General features: G+C 38.3%; 1 protein-coding gene across 1 annotated transcript in view; it reads left to right on the top strand.

The window, feature by feature from the left end:
• GRIK2 (glutamate ionotropic receptor kainate type subunit 2) overlaps nt 1-20116 on the top strand; it is a 755896-nt gene that overhangs the window by 350681 nt on the left and 385099 nt on the right. The window contains exon 4 of the mRNA XM_088460433.1: nt 18293-18474. Coding sequence (XP_088316559.1) covers nt 18293-18474 — 182 coding nt within the window. The remainder of the gene's footprint in view (nt 1-18292; nt 18475-20116) is intronic.

Here is a 20116-nt window from a genome sequence, read left to right on the forward strand (position 1 = left end):
GTAATAGGTTGCGATTTGACTAAAGTGCTGAATATTCATTCATTCTGCCATAAGAGTTCGGTGTTTTGCCTTTAAAAAATATCATTGCTGATGTAAAATCAATGAAACATTGTCACTTTGACAAATCAGAACTTATTATATTCCAGCCAAGACCTTTAACACCAGCCTAATGCCATCATGCAAACTACTGGTCAAGTTAAACTACACCATAGAGCATATGGAATATCCCATTCTGCCCATATCCAGAAGATATATATGTGCTTTTGCAAAAGACAATGGCCCTCATTCAGAGCCGTACGCTCTGAGCAGAGCGCACGCTCTGAATGAGGGCCGGGCTCCATTTTCATGGAGCGTCCTCCTGGACGCTCGTATAGCTGTGGGTCACCACCCACAGGCTATACGAGCGTGCTTTGTGATGGCCGCGATGGTCGAGACCATCGCGACCATCGAAATTGCGAGCCGGAGCCTGCGGTTGAGGTTTTCAACCGCAAGCTCCGGAGTGATTTTGGCTCTATCAGAGCCAAAATCACTCCCACTGACATCACTAGTGATGTCAGTGGGCCGGCTTCTGACGGGAGGCGTTCCCGTGGGAACGCCCCCGTCAGGGAGGCATGCCCCCGGCACGCCCACCAAAGGGGGCGTGCTGTCAATCAACATTGACAGCACGCCCCCTTTGATCGGACACAACGAGCGAAGGACTTTCCATCGCTCGTCGCGTCTGGCGCATGCGCACGACGGAGCTCCCTCCGTCGTGCGCATGCTCAGTGCATAACATCGACCCACTTGCAAGCGGACAGCCGCTCGCGAGTGGGTCTGAATCAGGCCCAATATCAAGAGCAACTCCCAAGACACTGGCACAACGACTGGTTCAACAAAACAAAAGCAGTTTAATGACGTCTCAAAGGAAGAAATAATTAGTGTTTGTCTCTGGTGTATTGCATAGTTCAGTTATAAATGACCGTTTTTATATCTTCATCTAAAATAACGATTGTAATAGCATCTAATTCATCCACCCAGAAAATGCATTTTATCACGTTCAAGCAATATATTTTACACAATAATCTACACACCTTGCTTGCTGCAGAACTGCAATATTTTATTTAAAAAATTGTTTTTATTAACTTTTTCAACAGAGAGAGGGATACAGAAGGGAGCACAGGTAAATGGTACACAAAGCTTATACAAAAAATAGACAATGCCACAAAACAGAGTGACAGAATAGCAGCAAATAGAGATAAATTGTGAAGAATTTGATGATTGAAAGCCTTCAGTGGTGAACTCATGCCAACTCCATTATAGGCAAGCTTAAATATAGAAAAAACATAATGGGACAAGACAAGACTGATGGATCTAAACAAATATCCAGGTCTTGTTCTAATTTCAAATGCACTGGGAGGTCACCAGTAGGGAGTACCAAAAAGGAATCCCACCTCTGTGATAACGCAAGGTAAAATATGATAAAGGTCTTTACAGGTTGGAATTAACAACATTGGGAAGGACTGAGGGCCTGACGCTATTTGCGCTCGCTCGTTCAGAAAAAGGGGCCGGATATTTAAATTGAGCGCTCGCTCTTTGCGGTCTGATGATGCCTCTATGTCTGAGCGAGTGAACGAAACATGCGCTCGCTATTTTGTAAAGACGCCCCCTGGCCGCTCGCATCCTACGTCATCTCCAGTATTTATTAGATTAATTGAGTACATCGAAAGGCGTCTGAACTGCTCGCAGTGCTTGTGGTAGGATTTTCCTACCGCAATCATGCGAACAGTTCAGGCTAAGAGACAACCAAGTGACATGCCGATGACGCTGCTTTGTTAATTATGCACACCCTTAAAACACCCGTTTTGACCGTTTGGCACGCCTATGTTCGGATCTGCACTCCCCGTTTTCAAGCGCCTTCCCCTGTTACCACCCACAAACACCTCATCCTGTCACTCAAATTAGCAGGCACTCGCAATTTTGCGAGCGCTCGATTTCCAACTGCACTGACTGGTTGGCGCATGCGCATTATGACCCATATGCATGCGCAGTTGTGCGAACATCGCTCGGAGCGAACGAGCGGCCGCTTGCGAGCGGCTCTGAATCAGGCCCTGAATCCAATGTTCTATTTGAAGTAATTTATAAAAGTCATTAGAGAATAGAGTATAGCAAGATTGCAAATGGGTAAATGACATAAAAATATCACCTATGAATAAATCAAGGATGGATTTAATACCCTTAGCGCACCATGAGGATAGGTTCAGATTAGGGATTAAATGTGAGAGGCCCAGTATTAAAAGGTTGGCTGAGGGTGGTTGAAGCTAAACTATCCCATGCCTTAAGGGTTGCCAATGTTGTCCTGGAGTTGGAGTTGGAGAGAGTTCTAGAGTGAACCAGGATCCACAACAAATCATTAGGAGGGAACTTGCCCAACATAGCACTCTCCTGTGCAACCCAGGGTTTGGTACTAAGGGTTTCTAACCAATAACAATTTGGTTAACTACTGTAGACATGCTAATTGATATAATTCCAAATAAGGATAAACCAAGCCTCCAGCTGCCCTAGACATCATGAGATGTGTTTATTGTTATTCCAAATGTATTTATTAAGAACTGCATGCTATTTATTTATCCAAGAGGGAGGGGAAGAAACCTGGGAATAGATATAAATAAATATATATTTTTTGGAAAAAAATACATCTTTACAGCTGCTATTATATCCCTCCAAGAAACCTCATAGTTTATCCAGTCTTTTGTAAAGGCAGCAATATGATTCAGTAAATGGCCATAGTTATAATCAAGAAGAGTCTCCTCTATAGCTGAAAGGCCTAAATAACGTAAGAAGGAAGATTGCCAGTAATATTTATATTATGATTTCAGGGAAAGCAACAAATTAGTCTGAATATTCAGCATCAGCACTTCTGTTTTTGTAGATTTAGTTTATAATATGCAGCCATTGAATAGTTCTGAAGTATCTGTTGAATTACTGGGACAGAGGTTTCCAGATGGGTAACAAATAGCAGGACGTCATCAGCAATCAGACAAGTCCTTTGAGTCCTAGTGAGTCAATGATAATAGGACCACCAAGAATAGAAGAGGTACATATATGTTCTGCCATGGGTTCAATTGCCAAGGCAAACAGTAGGGGAGAAAGGGGGCAACCATGTCTAGTACCATTACTAATAGTAAACAACGAAAATAGAAAACCATTAGTAAATACAGTACATGAGCAACTGGGGAAGAGTGAAGTACAAGTATAGTATCCAAAAATTGCCCTAAGAAGCCAAATTTGAGGAGGACTGCCTTCATATATCCCCAATGTAGCTTATCAAAAGCCTTTTCAGCATCCAAGAAAGTGACAGAAGTGGGATTCCTGACTGTATTAAATGCTTTATGATACCAATGGCTCTGAGTGCTTTGCTGAGGCTTGATTAGGGTTTATTAAGCCCGGCAACAGCAGATTCAACCTAGTAGTGATCAGTTTAGTGTATGATTTAATGTCAGAATCCAATAAAGCTATAGGTCTATAGTTTTGGACATATACTGGGTCTTTGCCTGGTTTCATAATTGTGATGAGATAAGTCTCGAGCATTTCAGATGGGAACGAGCCTAAAGAAGTCCCTGCTTCAAACACCTGCAATAGGATTGAAATAAGATCTGACTGTTAAATTGTATAGAAATCATTAGAGAAAGCATTTGGGAGTTTAATCTGGTTTTAAAGTCCAAATGGTGGCCCGTATTTCATTCTGTGACCAAGGAGCATTAAGAAATGACAAAGACTGGTCGGAAAAGGTGGGTACACATCAGACAGACATATCTGCAGATGGATGTTTATTAACACTGAAAAAACATCACTGCTGCCACAAAGGCTGGGTGTCGTATCATAACCCCCTCCCCAGTGGCCTCTGCAGCAAGTGTATGGATGGTTGGCTGCTCACCCATACAGACAGTATGATGAGCAGATATATCTGCCATCAGCTGTGCTGCACAGCCGAAGCGATTTGTCTGTGAATGTCGTTGCTCACAGGGGCACCGGCATCCCGTACCCAACCTGATTACAGACATTTTGTCTGTACACACTGGCCAATGTGCACACAATATATTGACTTTTCAATTGAATGGCTGATATGTTGGCAAGCGTGTACTCAGAGTAGTTGGTCATCTATATAGCAGGTGTATAGAGTTCTTACCAAGGCATGAACCTCTTTCCCTTTCAATTTTCTTGCCAGGAGATGGTATGCACTATTCCCTCCCACATAGAATCTTTGGTTAAGCCTATCTTTATTTGATTTAACCGTTCTCATAGTATAAACCTCCAATTCCTCTCTGACCTTTAGCATTGATTTATATAGGGAGGCATTAGATTAGGCAAGGTAAAATATGCTCAGATTTATGCCGAGACTCTAATGATGGAAATTTAGCCTCTAGTTCTTTCTGTAATTTGGCTTCTTGGCATCCAAGTCTAGAGGTCTAGAATGGCAGACCCTCGAATTACCATCTTAAGGGCACATAAAAAATTAAAGGGAGAAGTGTCTGCAGGTTTGTTGTGTTGAAGAAGATCTGACAGTGAAGCTTGGATAGCCTGTTTTTTCTTCTGCCAAGGACGAAAAGGAAATTATTACACCGCCAAGATCTGGAAGCTGGAAGGGAGCGAGTAAGGTCCCATATAAGTGTCAAAGGGACATGATCAGACCAGGTAATACAGATAATTGTGATACAAATGTAATATTGTTTGTCCACAAACTAGTGAACAAATTATTCTTGTTGGATTTATTCCATTCCCCTAAAAAAATCCACATGTTTTGCTCTTGCAGCATAGTTAACCATTTCCAGATGTATATATTATGAGAAAACAATATTTCAGAAGTGAGACATAGGGGCCTATTTATCAAGTATATCTAACATGTAAAGCATTCTGGAACTAGGTTAACGCCATCTCCAGAACAGCCCCAGTTCACGGTATATGTAGAAGTGAAATTACTTATTTTTTCACATCTCCTTTTCCCCTGTCCCTGAATGAGAGTTTTATTAAATTTGGGCAAATGTGAATTTCGTATTGCCTCAAATAGTGGCAAAAAGAAATTCTAATTATCGAGTCTTAAACCCAATCATTTGTAAATATGCCCCTTAATCACATAAATGAGATTTAGCAGTATGTTTCTTATATATTTTTTTAAATAACATTGAGTCTCAAAGGTTGTATTTATTTATTTGTCTTTACCCTACACAGATAGATCCAAGGACTGGAGCTACAGTAGCATGAATGATGGTAATGTTAAACATAATTTAGCCACAGTTTTGTTACAGTACAAACATTTAAAAATATTGTGAAAAAATAGCCCAATACTTCCCTCAGCTCCAGTCTAACTCTTTAACAGTTTATATGGAACAACAATTCTATACAAAAGTCCCTGTAATTTCATCTAATGGCAGTTTACACTAGGATACATATTTATCATTCCAGTGACATTGAATTATTATATGTAGCATAGCATTTTAACTAATTTTATAAACATCACAAAAAAAGAACCAAGTAGTATATATCAGTGTCAATTAATGGGAAGGGAATGAAAATGGATTTGATTAAAAAGCAGAAATGCACAAGAGAAGGAACAGTCTCCTAACTGAAACTCACAAAGATGCACTTTTGGTAAATTGTTAAAGTCTTTGATCAAAGATTGAATCATTTTTTACATCAAAGAAAATGTGTTAAAAGAGAAACTTCTCTGCAATGCAAATCAATGCTCAGATAAAATGCTCCAGATAGGTCAGGCAGCAAAAACAAGAAAAATAGATTTAAATTTCCATAATATAAAAAAGAACAGATATACTGTAGATGCACAGATAGATAGATAGATAGATAGATAGATAGATAGATAGATAGATAGATAGATAGATAGATAGATGATCTACTGTATATATATATATACCAACCAAAGCATATTAAAAAAGGACCAAAATACATTAAAATCCTACCAGTGTCTGACCATGTCAATTATATATAACATATAAAGGAATAAATGTAAACAATTCTTGTACATTGAAAGTAGATTAGTTCACAGTTTTTAAGAAGACACTAACAAATGCAAAACATGACAAAAACATTGTTTTGTGGAGAGACGCTTAGTTGCACTGTACATTCTGTATATTCAGTTGCATGCCCCCATTCTACATTTAGAAAAAACACCCAGGAAAATGGTGTACATGACTAGTTGTGGCAGTGCGGTACTGCTTATTCTCATTTTCAGATTACCTCAGTTTGTCTCTTCATATATTTCAATTGTCCTTCAAAAAACTCTAAAATGTCTAAAATGGTTATCATGCAATGGATATCATATCAGGGCCAAAACTAGGATATCTGTCACCTGGTGCAAGGCCATAATTTTGCGCCCCCTCCCTTCCCATACCTAGATTTTGTCCTTGCTCCTCCATAAGGCAGTGCACTAGTCAGACGTCCCTGGTATAGTGACTACATTATTCCACACACCATAATGCCCATTACACATTATGCCACACACTGTAATGCCTATTTCCAAAGTGCCACTTAAATATTTGCCCAACACCATTTTATGCCCCACAGTAAGGCTTCTAAATACTTTAAAATTACCTGCTCGTTGTCCGGGGTTTTGTGCTCATTACCAGGGGTTTCATGCTCGTTGTCGGGGGTTTCATGCTCGTTGTCAGGGGGTTTTATGCTCGTTGCCAGGGGGTTTCATACTCGTAGCCAGGGGGTTTCATGCTCGTTACCAGGGATTTTATGCTTGTTGCCATGGGGTTTATGCTCATTGCCAGGGGTTTCATGCTCATTGCCAGGGGGTTTCATGCTCATTGCCAGGGGGTTTATGCTCATTGCCATGGGGTTTATGCTCATTGCCATGGGGTTTCACGGGAGAAGATGCAGCTTTCCAGGAATTATATGTGGATTGCGCTAGCCTAACAGACACTAGAGGTCCAGTAGGACCTCTAGCATCTGTCTTCTCCTCAGCTGCAGCCATTTTTGGATGGCCGTTTTCAGCAGAGCCCATGCTGATGGAGCCATCCGCATGGAATCTGCAGCCCCCAAGTCACCGTGCACTACAAGACTGCATGAAGTGTGCAGGGGCTGAGTCAGCTTTTTTTTAACCCCCTGCATTACGCCACCCAGTGCACATGCACCACTAGCCCCCTCCCTAGTGGCGGCCCTGATCATATAAAAACTTGTATTATTGTATGCAATGACCAGTGCACCATCACCACCTCAGAGGGGGCCTAACAGTATAAGGTCCCCTAGTACAAGCTGTGATGTACTATGCTGCATGCAGCAAAGCTTATATTGAAAATAAAACTTATTATGTGGTTTCTGAATGCCATTCTGGATGAATCATTTACATTGGCGTTCTGGAGCATTCTTGCTCTGAAAATATTGGGATGCCTTTATCATCTCTGTAGTTCAGCTATAATGGACAGGGGTCCCCAGTATTTTCATTCAATAACAGTTTATTTTAAATTCATATATGTTATTCATTTTTATTGTTTTGATATAAAATTCAGGGGCCTTAGAATCTCTGTACATTAGACAGGGATCACTTTGGTGGTAAAGTAGACTCTACGGGGTTCCCAAATTTTTAATTAGTATGGCCTCTACAGTCCAGGGATTCAAATAGAAGTAGAACCACAGGTTTTTCATCTTGGGACTGGTAGCCCCTGAAAAGAGCTGTTTTTGTTTTTTTGTGAGCCCACTCTCCATAGAGATACCTGTTCTGTGGAAACCAAACTAGAACTGATTTTCACAAAAGCAGGTGGACCCCATGGTTTTTTTTAACCTGTTATAATGGAAACAAGCCTAGGTTGACAAACACTACATCTGTTTGAGGATTTAGGGGACACATTGTCCACAATTATTTTTACATTATATTACACAGTGATGTATTTTATTTCCCTCCACACATTACTCTGTGTGTAAGTAAAAAGCCTCTGTCCATTTCCTATATGTGTCACAGTTTCAAAGCATGTAACACACAAAAACTTACAGTATTTGTACTATACAGTGGAAAGGTCTTGTTTTTCTGCTTTGTATCTTGCTTCCTCTATTTTTGTTGTCACTGGCATTATGTAAAAATGAGCACCAGGTAGATTCAATTTAAAGTGATACTATAAATGTCTGTCCTCAGAAAACATTGAAGACAATTACAAAAATCCTTTCCAGTTTTAAAACAAAATCAATAAACCATTATTTAATGTGTTATTGATACCATTATTTGATGTTTTTATGTTGCATTATTATGTCTCTGTGACAAGCTCACTTTAATTGGAATCTGTATGGAAAACCATTAGTTCATTATTTCAGGACTGGAGATATTTTATTCAATGTTTTTTTTTATTTTATTTTTTTCTAACAATGGAAATCATACAGCTGAAAATGTCCAAGAAGTACAGAATTAGTGCTAGTTCAAGATATATGCTGCATCATATAAACCAACCATATATTACATACTGTATGATGGAATAAAATGGTGGAGTGCCCAGGCCCTTCTAATATGAAGATAACTGACTTCTTATAGCATTAAGTATTTGCCATATCTACCTTTGGTGGGCTTCAGTGTATTTGGAAGAATAATTGGAAGAGAGTGTAAGAAACAGTAAAGTATTCATACCTGGGTGATATTTTATATAATAGACCATGTATTTTTCTCTGCAGAAGGGTAATTTTGTGAAATATTTAAAATATGTACAGCAGGGTACCCCCTTGTCCACAATCTTGCCAGCAAAGGTGTGAAGTTTATATTTCATGAATCCTTATTAGGAACAAAGTGCAAGCAAAGAAACACTTTAGTGGCATTTTCTTATACACAAAAGGAAGCAGTATTGACTTATGATCTAATATGATTCCATGCATTGGGTTAGTGGGATTTCCCATATCCTGCTCCCAGGCCAACTTGTGAGGACCCTTAATGGAAACTTTATTAAATTACAAGAGATGATAAGCTGGGTACACACCAAACAAATATATCTGCAGATCAAGTCATGGTTGTTCAAACACACTGAACAACCATCATCTGTGTTCTGTGTGTTGGTGGGGGGTGGGTCCCACTGGCCAGAGGTGCGTTGCACCCCCCACCCTGTGGCTACCGCTGCAAGTGTAGGGGTGGTCTAATGATCACCCATACACACAGCACGATGCCCCAATACATCTGCAGATATATTGGGTATTGCCTGTGCAGCACAGCCAATGTGATATGTCTTTGAACAACATCACACACCTACCCGTACACATAGCACGATGCCCCAATATATCTGCAGATATATTGGGCATCAGCTGTGCAGAACAGCCAAAGTGATATGTGTGTGAACAACGTCATTCACAGACATATTGCTGGTACACACTGGCCGTCGGACACAAAATATATTGGCCAATCAATTGATCAGCCAATATATCTGCCAGTGTGTACCCAGCTATAGACTGAAGACAACAGGCCTCTGGATGGGGACATGCACCCACAGAGGCATTTCAGTGTGGTGTGTGGTCATGACCAGGGCTACGATTCTGGAAAAATAGGTTGAGGAGTTGTGAGTGGAGCTAATGGAAGTAGAGCTATAGAAAAACTATTTTATATATATATATATATATATATATGTAGAACTATAGAAAAACTATATATATATATATATATATATATATATATATATATATATATATATAGTACTTAGAGAAGTAAAAAAGAGGGCACTCAAAAATAAGTTTAAAATAAAACTTATCTTATTGAAAATACCTTTTGGCCTACGACATTACATTATAGTTAATGAGAGTTTCAGGAACTGACCTCCTGCTTGTTCTTGCTGAAAATTAGCATGGTCACCCTGTGATGCACATTAGAGAAATGGGAAATCTGTAGTTATTGGGGAAAACCCATGTTCAGAATACAATATATTTCATGGATTTCTACAATGGAAAGAAACCACCAGAGGGGTATAACTTTATTGAGAAAAATAAGACAATTTTTAATCCAGAGGAAGAAACACAAGTGTTTATATCCAAGTGGAGATTTTAGATTTTGCCATATTAATATTAGAGGATGAGGATGGCTAAAAACATCACATTTTATAGGTTTGTCTGTCACATATTGTAAGGGAAAAGGTAAAGTGGGAATCAGATTGCATTTAGGACCTCTCTTCTGGGGAAAGAGATGGCAACATAAATACTGTTAACCAGCATTTATTAGAGACCCAGATTCTTGAGCCATGTGGGAAATTTAGATACTGAGATTACTGTACCATGAGTGATTCTTGAGTTTTTCCACCCGGTCATGTAAAAGTTCCACATCAGCTCTCCATTCTCAGTTCACTACCTGAAATCTTCAGATCTTATCTGTTTTCTATTAAAAAAAAAATTAATACAAGCATCTATTGAAGCAAAATCTGATTTTTGTTCTTTATTTGTGTGGGAGAATCTATAAAAGATATGTTCTCTGTATTTCTCTCTAAAATAGAGGAGTCTCAATTGGGATCAGGTTGCGTGATCACCAGGAAAGGAGTTTTGTTTTGGTCTTTAACTGATTGCTGAAGAAAGATATCGTACCACAATTGGTAGATTTGTGGTTTCTTTGTGCCATGTTGTCTGCAATACATTTTGAGTAAAGATCAAGAAAACTATAATACTGTTTCTCCAGTTACTATGATGTGTTTTAGAATCTCTCTTCTAGAAAAGTACTGGTTTGGTTTATCACTTTATATCCACTTTTATTTTCAATGTTATAGATGTTATTGGTTTTATTGGAAGTTCCATTTTTATTTTAGCCTACCCATATAAGACTCATAATTTTGCCTTTTAGGGCTAAACTGCCAGATTAAATTGGATACACATTGTACCAGGTAGTTGAGAGAAATGTGGTTATTTGTGTAAATTGTAAAAATGAAGATTGATGAAGAGGTGAATGCTTCTTTTTTTTAAATGTACAATCAAGTATTTCCATGTAGTACACACATAGGTGTATGCCGATTTTGCTTTATGATGTAATTTTTTGCAGACACTTTGCACAACATTTTACAGGTTTGTGGAATGTGACAAAATGGAAAATGGTATGTGTGTAAATGTATGCTCTTATGCTAAAACATGGAAAAAAATTAATTGTACTAGTATTGACTGAGGTTCTACCACTACCACCCCAAAGGGAGTTGAAAATCTGACCAGTTCATGCGATTTGTCTGTGCAGAAACCCACAAAATTGGATAACCTCCACAAATGGGTATTGTCTACTTGAATGAAGAAGTCTTGGCTTCTAGGCTTCTAAATGAATACATTGTTTCTAAAAAGCAAAAAATGATATTATATTCTATACATGTCCTCTAAATCTGCAAGCTGATGTGACTGATTGGCAATTGACCATCTCATCTCAGTGAAACATTTCACAGACACAGAGATGAAAAGCAGAGACAAATTATAGCCAGGATAAGTCAAATTGAAAGCACAATTTAAAAAATATTTTTTGATGAACAAACCATTAAATACTGTATATATGAATAAATAAATTAAAATAATTATAATAAAATATATATATATATATATATATATATACTGTATAATTTTTTTTTACATGAGATGATGTAATTTAGAGTGCTAGCACTATAACAACTACTGGGTAACTGGGGAATTTCAAAATTTAGATGGAAGGGATGTGCAAAACACATAGGAACAAACACTTTGCAGAGAACATTTCATAATACTCATTAGACCACAGTGGACACATACACACCAATCGGTCTGAAGTCAAAAAGCATACTAGTATGTCTTTGGAATGTGGGAGAAAACTTGAGCACCCAGAGAAAACCCTCACAAATGCCACACTGTGAAGGAGCTATATTAACCACTGTGCTACCAAAACTCTACTTATTATCACATATGACATTTCTATCAATACAGATACAGTGTGAAGAACATTGTCTTATGCACATGCTGTTTAAGCAAATGGTCCATATATAAGTGCACATCCACGTTTTGGATTTCATGGACAATTTTAGCACATAATTTGCCACCCTCCTAATTAAAAATATTACGCCCCCCTCCCTAAAAAAATACTTATTTGATTCACTAATGTCTTAAAAACAGTTTTTTGCTATTAGAAATGCAGTCAAATGATTTTGTAATAAATGTATCTAGACTGAGAGTTAGGCCCGTATTCAATTCAAGGCGAAAAGCCGTGATCCGTGAAAAAGTTTCAGCGATTGCGACTTTTCGCCAGGCGGAAACTTATCTCCGTATTCAATTGCAAACACTTTTCGCGTATGCGAAAACGCAATGCAATGTAATAGGCGAAAAAAGATTAGCCTACGAATAGGTGGAGAAAAAAAGTGCAAAATTGCTATTTTGGGGTGCAAAGGTGGGGAAACCACTCTGCACCCTTGGAACAGCCCCCCAAAGGATAACTGCGTAAAAAAAAAACTAAAAAAAAAGTGAGAAACACCCCAAAAAAGCACTTTGAAAAAGGGGGTGAAAAAGTGCAAAGTGGGGGTACAAACATAAAAAGTAGCAAAATAGACCTTTGGGGGGGTTTGCAAGTATGGGTGAGGTGTTTTTTTATTTCTGGTCTTTGCTGAAGGAGGATTTTTTACGTTTCTTATAACTTCACTTTAGCAACTTTTTAATATGCTTGCATCCATTTTCAAGTACCCCAAATTTGACAGGAATACTTATTTTCTCCAAAAAATACTGGTTTATGCTATTCTTCACTACTTGTGTAAGGTTGCTAATTAGTGGCAATTGTGCAAACTTAAGTACCCCAAACTGTTTCATTAGGGCTAATTGGGCAAAACTACATTGATCCTCAAAGTTTTCGCATATTTTTGGGGGGTTCAGGCTGATTTCCCCGATTCTGAAACCACTTTTCACCTGTTCTGACATCATGTATCTCCATTTTCGAGATTTTTGGAATTGAATAGGGCGAATCGCAGATATGCGCATGATAAGTTTCCGCGGCTAAAATATGCGATGTAAGCGAAAAGTCCGGCAGGCGAAAAAGTATTACGGGTGTGAAACTAATTGAATACGGCCCTAATATGTGAACCTCTGCACCACAATCTTCCTGCATTAATATGATGGGCATTAAAGCATGGTGTTATTGGGGTTTCCACAATCTAACCCTCTGTCAGTGGTTTCCTACTTGCTTCCACCCCATCTCTATATAATGACACTTCTCTATAAACATGCATAATTGCCCTTGCTAAGATAATAAAGAGAGTGAACAGGTTGCTCATACCACAAAATCAGCACATTCACCAAAATATTCTGTGCTGTTCTGAGTATTCTGATCAAACAATTGGCTAAAAATTGGAAACAATCTTAAATAGCAGGACATTACATTTTAATACAATAAGGTATTGTGGTACTGGGTGAGTCTCCCATATCCAAATATTCCGCAATACGGAATATTCCGAAATACGGAATATTTATAGCATGACTGAGATAGTGAAACCTTTGCTTTTTGATGGCTCAATGTACATAAACCTTGTTTAAAGCACAAATTATTAAAAATATTGTATACAATTACCTGCAGGCTTTGTGTATAGCGTGTATATGAAACATAAATTAATTTCATGTATGTACAGTAACTTTGTTTGAGCCACAAAATTATTGAAAATATTGTATAAAATTACCTGCAGGCTGTGTGTATAAGGTGTATATAGAACATAAAAGCATTCTGTGTTTAGATTTGGAACCCCTTCCCAAGATATTTCATTATATTATCCAAATATTCCAAAATACGGAATATTCTGATATCCAAAATACCCCTGGTCCCAAGCATTTTGGATATGGGAGACTCAACCTGTAATATCAAAATTTCTTGAAGTCCTAGATATAAAACATAATATAGAGACATTTTGCAAATATTAGACCAGGGGTCTTCAAACTTGACCCTCCAGCTGCTGTGGAACTACACATCCCAGCATGCACTGCCACCTTTTTGATATAACAGCATGCTAAAACTATGTGCAGTGCATGCTGGGATGTGTAGTTCCACAGCATCTGGAGGGCCAAGTTTGAAGACCCCTGTATTAGACGGTTCTGTTGATGCTTAATAAAGTAACGGCACATCCATCACTTGCAGCTCATTCTAATAACCCAAAAACAATTCTGATTTTCACTCACATTACTAAATAATTAGAATAAAGAATTAGGGATAAAGAATATTTTGCATTCTAGAACACCCCAGCCTGTCTATCAAACTGAACAAAAAAAGTGCCATCCATATATTGCTACAGTAATCTGTGCAATTGTCCATTAAACAAGAACACTAATGCAAAAATGTGTAGCCAACAGTTCCAGTTCCATATGAATAAAGATTAGTGAGGCAGAGACAATTTGTTGTAGGAGCCAAATTGACAATTTTTTAAGCATTTTATGAAAGAAATGAAAGCTCTCTTCTTTAGCCAAGACGAATGATACATACAGTTTTTTTTTCAGCAGAATGAAGAGATACTGTATGTTTTACAGCTAAAATATATCTACCTTTTTTTATCTATTTGCATAGAGTAAGTACGTTTGGAGTGATTTTAGTTAAGGGAAAGGGAAAAGCTAAGGATACTGTGTATTATTTTTATACAAAATAAAAATATTGTACAAAAGAATCATTATTTGTGATGGATTCCACAGTGTATCTCCATAAACACTGTGGAATCCATTCAGTGATGCTTTTTCATCTGATTAATATGGTTTTTGCAAAGTCCACAACTTGTAAGCATTTTAAAAATATATTTTTGTCACTTCATACTTAGGTCTAGCATTATAACTTTAATTAATGGGGGTTGGGGTTGTTTTTGATCATCTTTTGGGAGCAAACAAAACATTCCTGTTGTTTTATTACTAGAACAGGCTTCTTGACCCAGGTTAAATTATTACATGAGGACACAAATGGATAAATGTAATATCCTGCGAGATGCACACCTCAACAAGTCTCTGGCGAGTTGCCCAATGTTTTAAAGGGGCAATCATTTAAACGACAAATTAGGTTGTTTTGCCTTTTAAATAATTGTCCCTTTAAAACATTGGGCAGTCTTGTCAGAAACTCCCCAATGCCTGCATTGTACAGGCTATTACAATAAACACATGGAGTCCTCGTTTAAAGTAGGTCAAGCAAGCAGTGCTGTATAGTTATAGCCACCACGAATGACTTTTGTACTGTATGCTATGCATTTTGTAAGGATGGAAAACAACATAAATAATAATCCTTCAAAACACCCTGGGTCAATAGTCAATTTCATGGCTCTTCAAAATGTGAACGTAAATTATTGCTGTGTGCAAAAGCAGGTCCATTGGTGCAAAATGATAGCAATGCAGCTACCTGGTCATGAATTACTCCCACTGACTCGTTATTATGAAATGTAATGTTGCTGCTGTGAACATGTAATAACTACTCTATCAATTTGTGATCACAGAAATCTACAACTCACCCTTTACCATTATCTAGCCAATTTAAGTTCTGATTGCTGTCAGAGCAGAGTGAGAGTCTGTGGCGCAAGTGTCACGCTCATCAAATTCCTAGCTGCATTTCAAACAAGCCTGACACCTTGACAGTTCCAGTAATACATTTATATATATAAATAATATCATATCTGTCAAGTATTTATTGCATACATAACACATTACTTTAACATATTCTAAACATGTCATCATAAAACATACTTTATTACTGGATAGAACCATGTAGGTATTTTACATTAATATTTTTATGCACTGTAGGACTTAACTGTACAACTATTTTTATATGAATCTTCAATAAACATCTCTATCTGACAATAATTTCCTTGTTTGTCAGTGACTGTGAGATCTGAATAATCTTGATTGTGGAATGTGTATAAATGTGTACGTAACCTTAATGCTCAGCTGTCAGTTGGTGATTTCTTTTGATTTGTTTTACTCTTTGTTCATGCTTTACCAGTGCTGAGAACACTTACTGTAAGACAAGGAACACAGGGCCTGATTCAGCAAGGAATGCTCAGGAGAGAATACAGGCACTCAGCCGATGTTTTAGCTAAGGGTGCATTTGGATGCATCGCAGTGCGCGAACTAGCTATTGCGATGGGTACTGCGTGTGCAGAGGCAACGTAGAACCAGAGAAAAGTGATTGACCGGAAGTACTGCTTCATGAGGGTGGACGAGCAAATGCAGGCGTGTCTGTGCATTTGGATGTCGTATTAGGGGCATGCATAATTAAGCCCTTGCGATGACGTCCGTAGCTTGAGGTCTAATTGCACGCAGGAAGTGGCACACATCCTGCATTGAGTCAGGTCAACCACTTAATGCTAATGTGTTTGATGGTTCTCGATGTTACCGATGTTACCGCTGTTTTGCGTGGTACGGTATAACCAAATGCACGTAAAGGGAAGTGGGAGGTATTATGTTTTGCTAGGCATCTGCTTATTCTGCGTGCATATGTATTTATTAGCATATACTCGCAGCGGACGGGTGTGTGCGTCTGCATCCATGCGTTCCTTGCTGAATCAGGCCCACAATTCAAAACCCAACCAACTGTATAAGAACTGATAAAAATTCTGCATATAGTACTATCAATACTGAGTGCAAAGAAAATTGAAGGCAGATAATAATAATAATAATAATAATAATAATAATAATAATAATAATAAGTGCACTCTAGAGGAATTAAATAAATCATACTGGTACTTCCAATCACTGGGCTAAATGGCAAAGTTGCCAGTGATAAGACATATGGCCATGTCTACACAATCTAGTTCCAAAAGTCATGGGATAGTAGTATGTAAAGGTAATAGTAGTTGGTGTCACCATACTGTGAAGTTTTGGAAATGCCCAGGACTGCATCAGTTGTAATATGACATGACATGAGTCAGTTTGCACACCTGCTTGGCTGCTCATGGCAAGGCAACGTGAATTTTTAAAGTTTGAATGGGGCATGATAGTGGTTGCCCGATGAATGGGATATTCCATTTCTGAAGCTGTGCGGACCATCAACATTCCTGCATCTATGGTATTATGTGTGTACTGGAAAAAAACCTAATGGAAGGCATTACCACTCACCATGGACAGTGCAGAGGCCGACCATGGGTCCTTAATGATCATGACCATTGGCATCTGGCCAGAATTGCCCGTGGTAACAGACAAGAGACACTGGCTCAAATCACATCAGCATTCAATGCCGGTTGTACCAGACACGTATCCAGCAAATCTATGTTGTTTTCTTTAGCTTCCATGGAATATTGGAGCAAAAAACCCACCAGAGTGTGCACACTACGACACCAGACACAGTGCCTCACCTGGGCTTGTGACAGTGCTAGATGGACCCTGGAGGACTGGCAACATGTGGAATGGTCCAATGAGTCATGGTTCCAGTTGGTAGGGTTCAGGTGTGGCAAAGACCATTATGAGGCCATGGACCCCAGTCATCAACAAGGCACTGTGCAGAATGGTAGTGGTTGCAAAAGGGTGCGAGGTGTGTTCACATGGCATGGGTTGGTTTCACTGGTTTACCTGAACACATTATTGACCAGTAACTGTTACTTTGCAATGCTTCATGACCATTTGCAGCCCTTCATTGACTTCATATACCTCCACATATACCCCCACAACGATGCAATATTCCAAAAGGATAATGCACCATACAATCAGTCCCAAATTATCCAGAATTGGTTTTAGGAGCATTGTGAAAAGTTCTGATGAACATTGTGGCCACCACATTTGCCCAAAATGAACCCAATCGAGCATTTGTGAGTTGTGGTGGAGAGGTCCATTCACACCCAAAATCCTGCACCTACAAATATCAGGTTGCTGTGGTAATCTTTCAAGATGGCATGGGTCAACATCACTCCAGAGGTCTTCCATCCACTTGTGGAATTAATGCCCCAACAAGTTGCTTTACTTTTCCTGGCTAGAGGGGGTCCTACACCATACTAGGCATCTATCCATAACTTTTAGCACTTCGGTGCATTTCCCACCTACGTTTATGCTATGATGCTATTAAAATTAGAACCAACTTTCTTCCCAGGAATCTGTGTGTATTTTTAATAGTGATAAGCAGCACTATGTCTATTATATAATGTTAATCAACATATATTTTGCAGTACTAATCCACGCATTTTGTTTTCTGTTCTTGTTTTACATATTTGGTTTGGCTTCATGCATATTTTATCATAAGCAAAATAGCATAATAGAAGAGACAATCTTCTCTGAGCTATGTTAAAAAGGATATTAATAAGTCAAACTGAATGATGTGTTCATAGTCAAGAATTAAACAAAAAGCATATTTGTTAATAAAGAATGATGTAATCATACATACATCACTGACATACGTTTTGATTTATATTTCTTTTACTAGGTCTTATCCGATTACAAGAACTAATTAAGGCTCCATCTCGGTACAACTTGAGACTCAAAATCCGTCAGTTACCCATCGATACAAAGGATGCCAAACCACTGCTAAAAGAGATGAAGAGAGGCAAGGAGTTTCATGTCATCTTTGACTGTAGCCATGACATGGCAGCAGGCATACTAAAACAGGTAACAATATGATTATTTTGTAGATTATTGTATACATTACACAATTATTAGAGAATGATTTTATACTTTTACCATTGTCGCCTACTAATTACATGCTGAAATGTCAGTAAAATGACTACAGAATGTGTATTTATAAAATATAGAGAAAAAGTCTATGCTTATATTTTTTTTTACTATACTAAACAAGAGGTTATTTTAGGCCAAGAGGCAGCCAGGCTTGGAAATGAATCTCAAGGCTCATACACACTAGACTATGTGCTGTATGAACGATATTGGTGAAGAATTTCCCTTGAACTTTCTGTAGTGCAGGACAAACGATTTTGTGTTTACACACTGAAAGATATCTTTTAGTGAAGTCATCCTACCACCTCTCTGAACAGGCAATTCTTGATGATATAGTCAGATTGGCCTGCATTTACGGATGACAAAGGACATCGCTAAAAACCCACGGGAGCACGCATTGTTGGTCGTTCACTGCATACACAGTGAACTATACGAAATTATATATAATTGAACGATATTGTTATGGTCCATATTGTTCATAAAAATCGCCTAGTGTGCTTGCGACTTCAGTTTTAGGGATATTTCCATTTTGCCCAGATGTGAAAACAATGACCTTCATCCAGACTACATTTTTTGGACCTTTAGAGCATAAATTGCGGACCCTTAATAAATTGTGCTAATAGACTGTATTTTAATATAACAGAGTACAAGTGTCCCATGGTAACAGTCCACGCACTTTACCAAACTTAACTAATGAAAAATGAAACATCCCTTATCCCAACCCCAAAAACCTTGCCCAATGGACAAAGAGGTGCAGTGCAAAGCCCTGGATCATTATTTATAGTCTTGTTTGAAGAATATTCCTATTTAAGTGAAGGACAATTTTTTTTAAAGAGTTTAAGGGCAATTACACTCATACCAGATGATGCCCTGTTTGCTTGTATAACTGTAACATCTCTCTATAAAATTATTCCACATTCATAGAATATACAGACATTTTTGAGGCCTTGATCAGATATTTAAACCTGCTGAGTTTCTTTTAAGGCTGATATATTGTTGCATCAATACACAAAGTTAATAAAGTAAAGATATGTAACTACTTTCAATCTCATTGCTTATAACAGAACAAAAAGGACTGCCCACACATAGTCATCAATAAGTTCTACTCCTTGAGAACAAAATGTGTTGACTTGTGTTGACTTGTGTTGACTTGCTACTCAACACCAGTGACATCAACAGAGCATGTAGCTCCACACAAATGAAAGGAACCACACTCTGGTGATATGCTTCCACAGAGCAAATTACGTGTACACCAACTAAAGGGACAAGCTCCTACAGTGGCAGCTGAGGTTGCTCACCAGCAAAAGTGAAAAAACTAGTTTACCCATACAGTACCTTAATTTAACATTGCACTGAGGGCCTTATTAAGAATTTTTACTAGGCCAAAGTGGCTTTGACAATTGTTTTAAAATGCCAGCAAACTCACCATTTTGTAAATGTAATAATATCCATCTATGCTGTATGCAGAATAATCATGGAGCACAACTAAAATGAGGTGGTGACAGAAGTGGGGCTACTTATAGAGACACACTTGCTGGATACATAAATTGCACACAATTTCCCCTAATGGATATATGAT

This window comes from Taudactylus pleione, unplaced genomic scaffold (assembly GCF_031769625.1).
Source record: "Taudactylus pleione unplaced genomic scaffold, aTauple2 ptg000046l, whole genome shotgun sequence".
In the NCBI taxonomy this organism is placed as follows: Eukaryota; Metazoa; Chordata; class Amphibia; order Anura; family Myobatrachidae; genus Taudactylus; species Taudactylus pleione.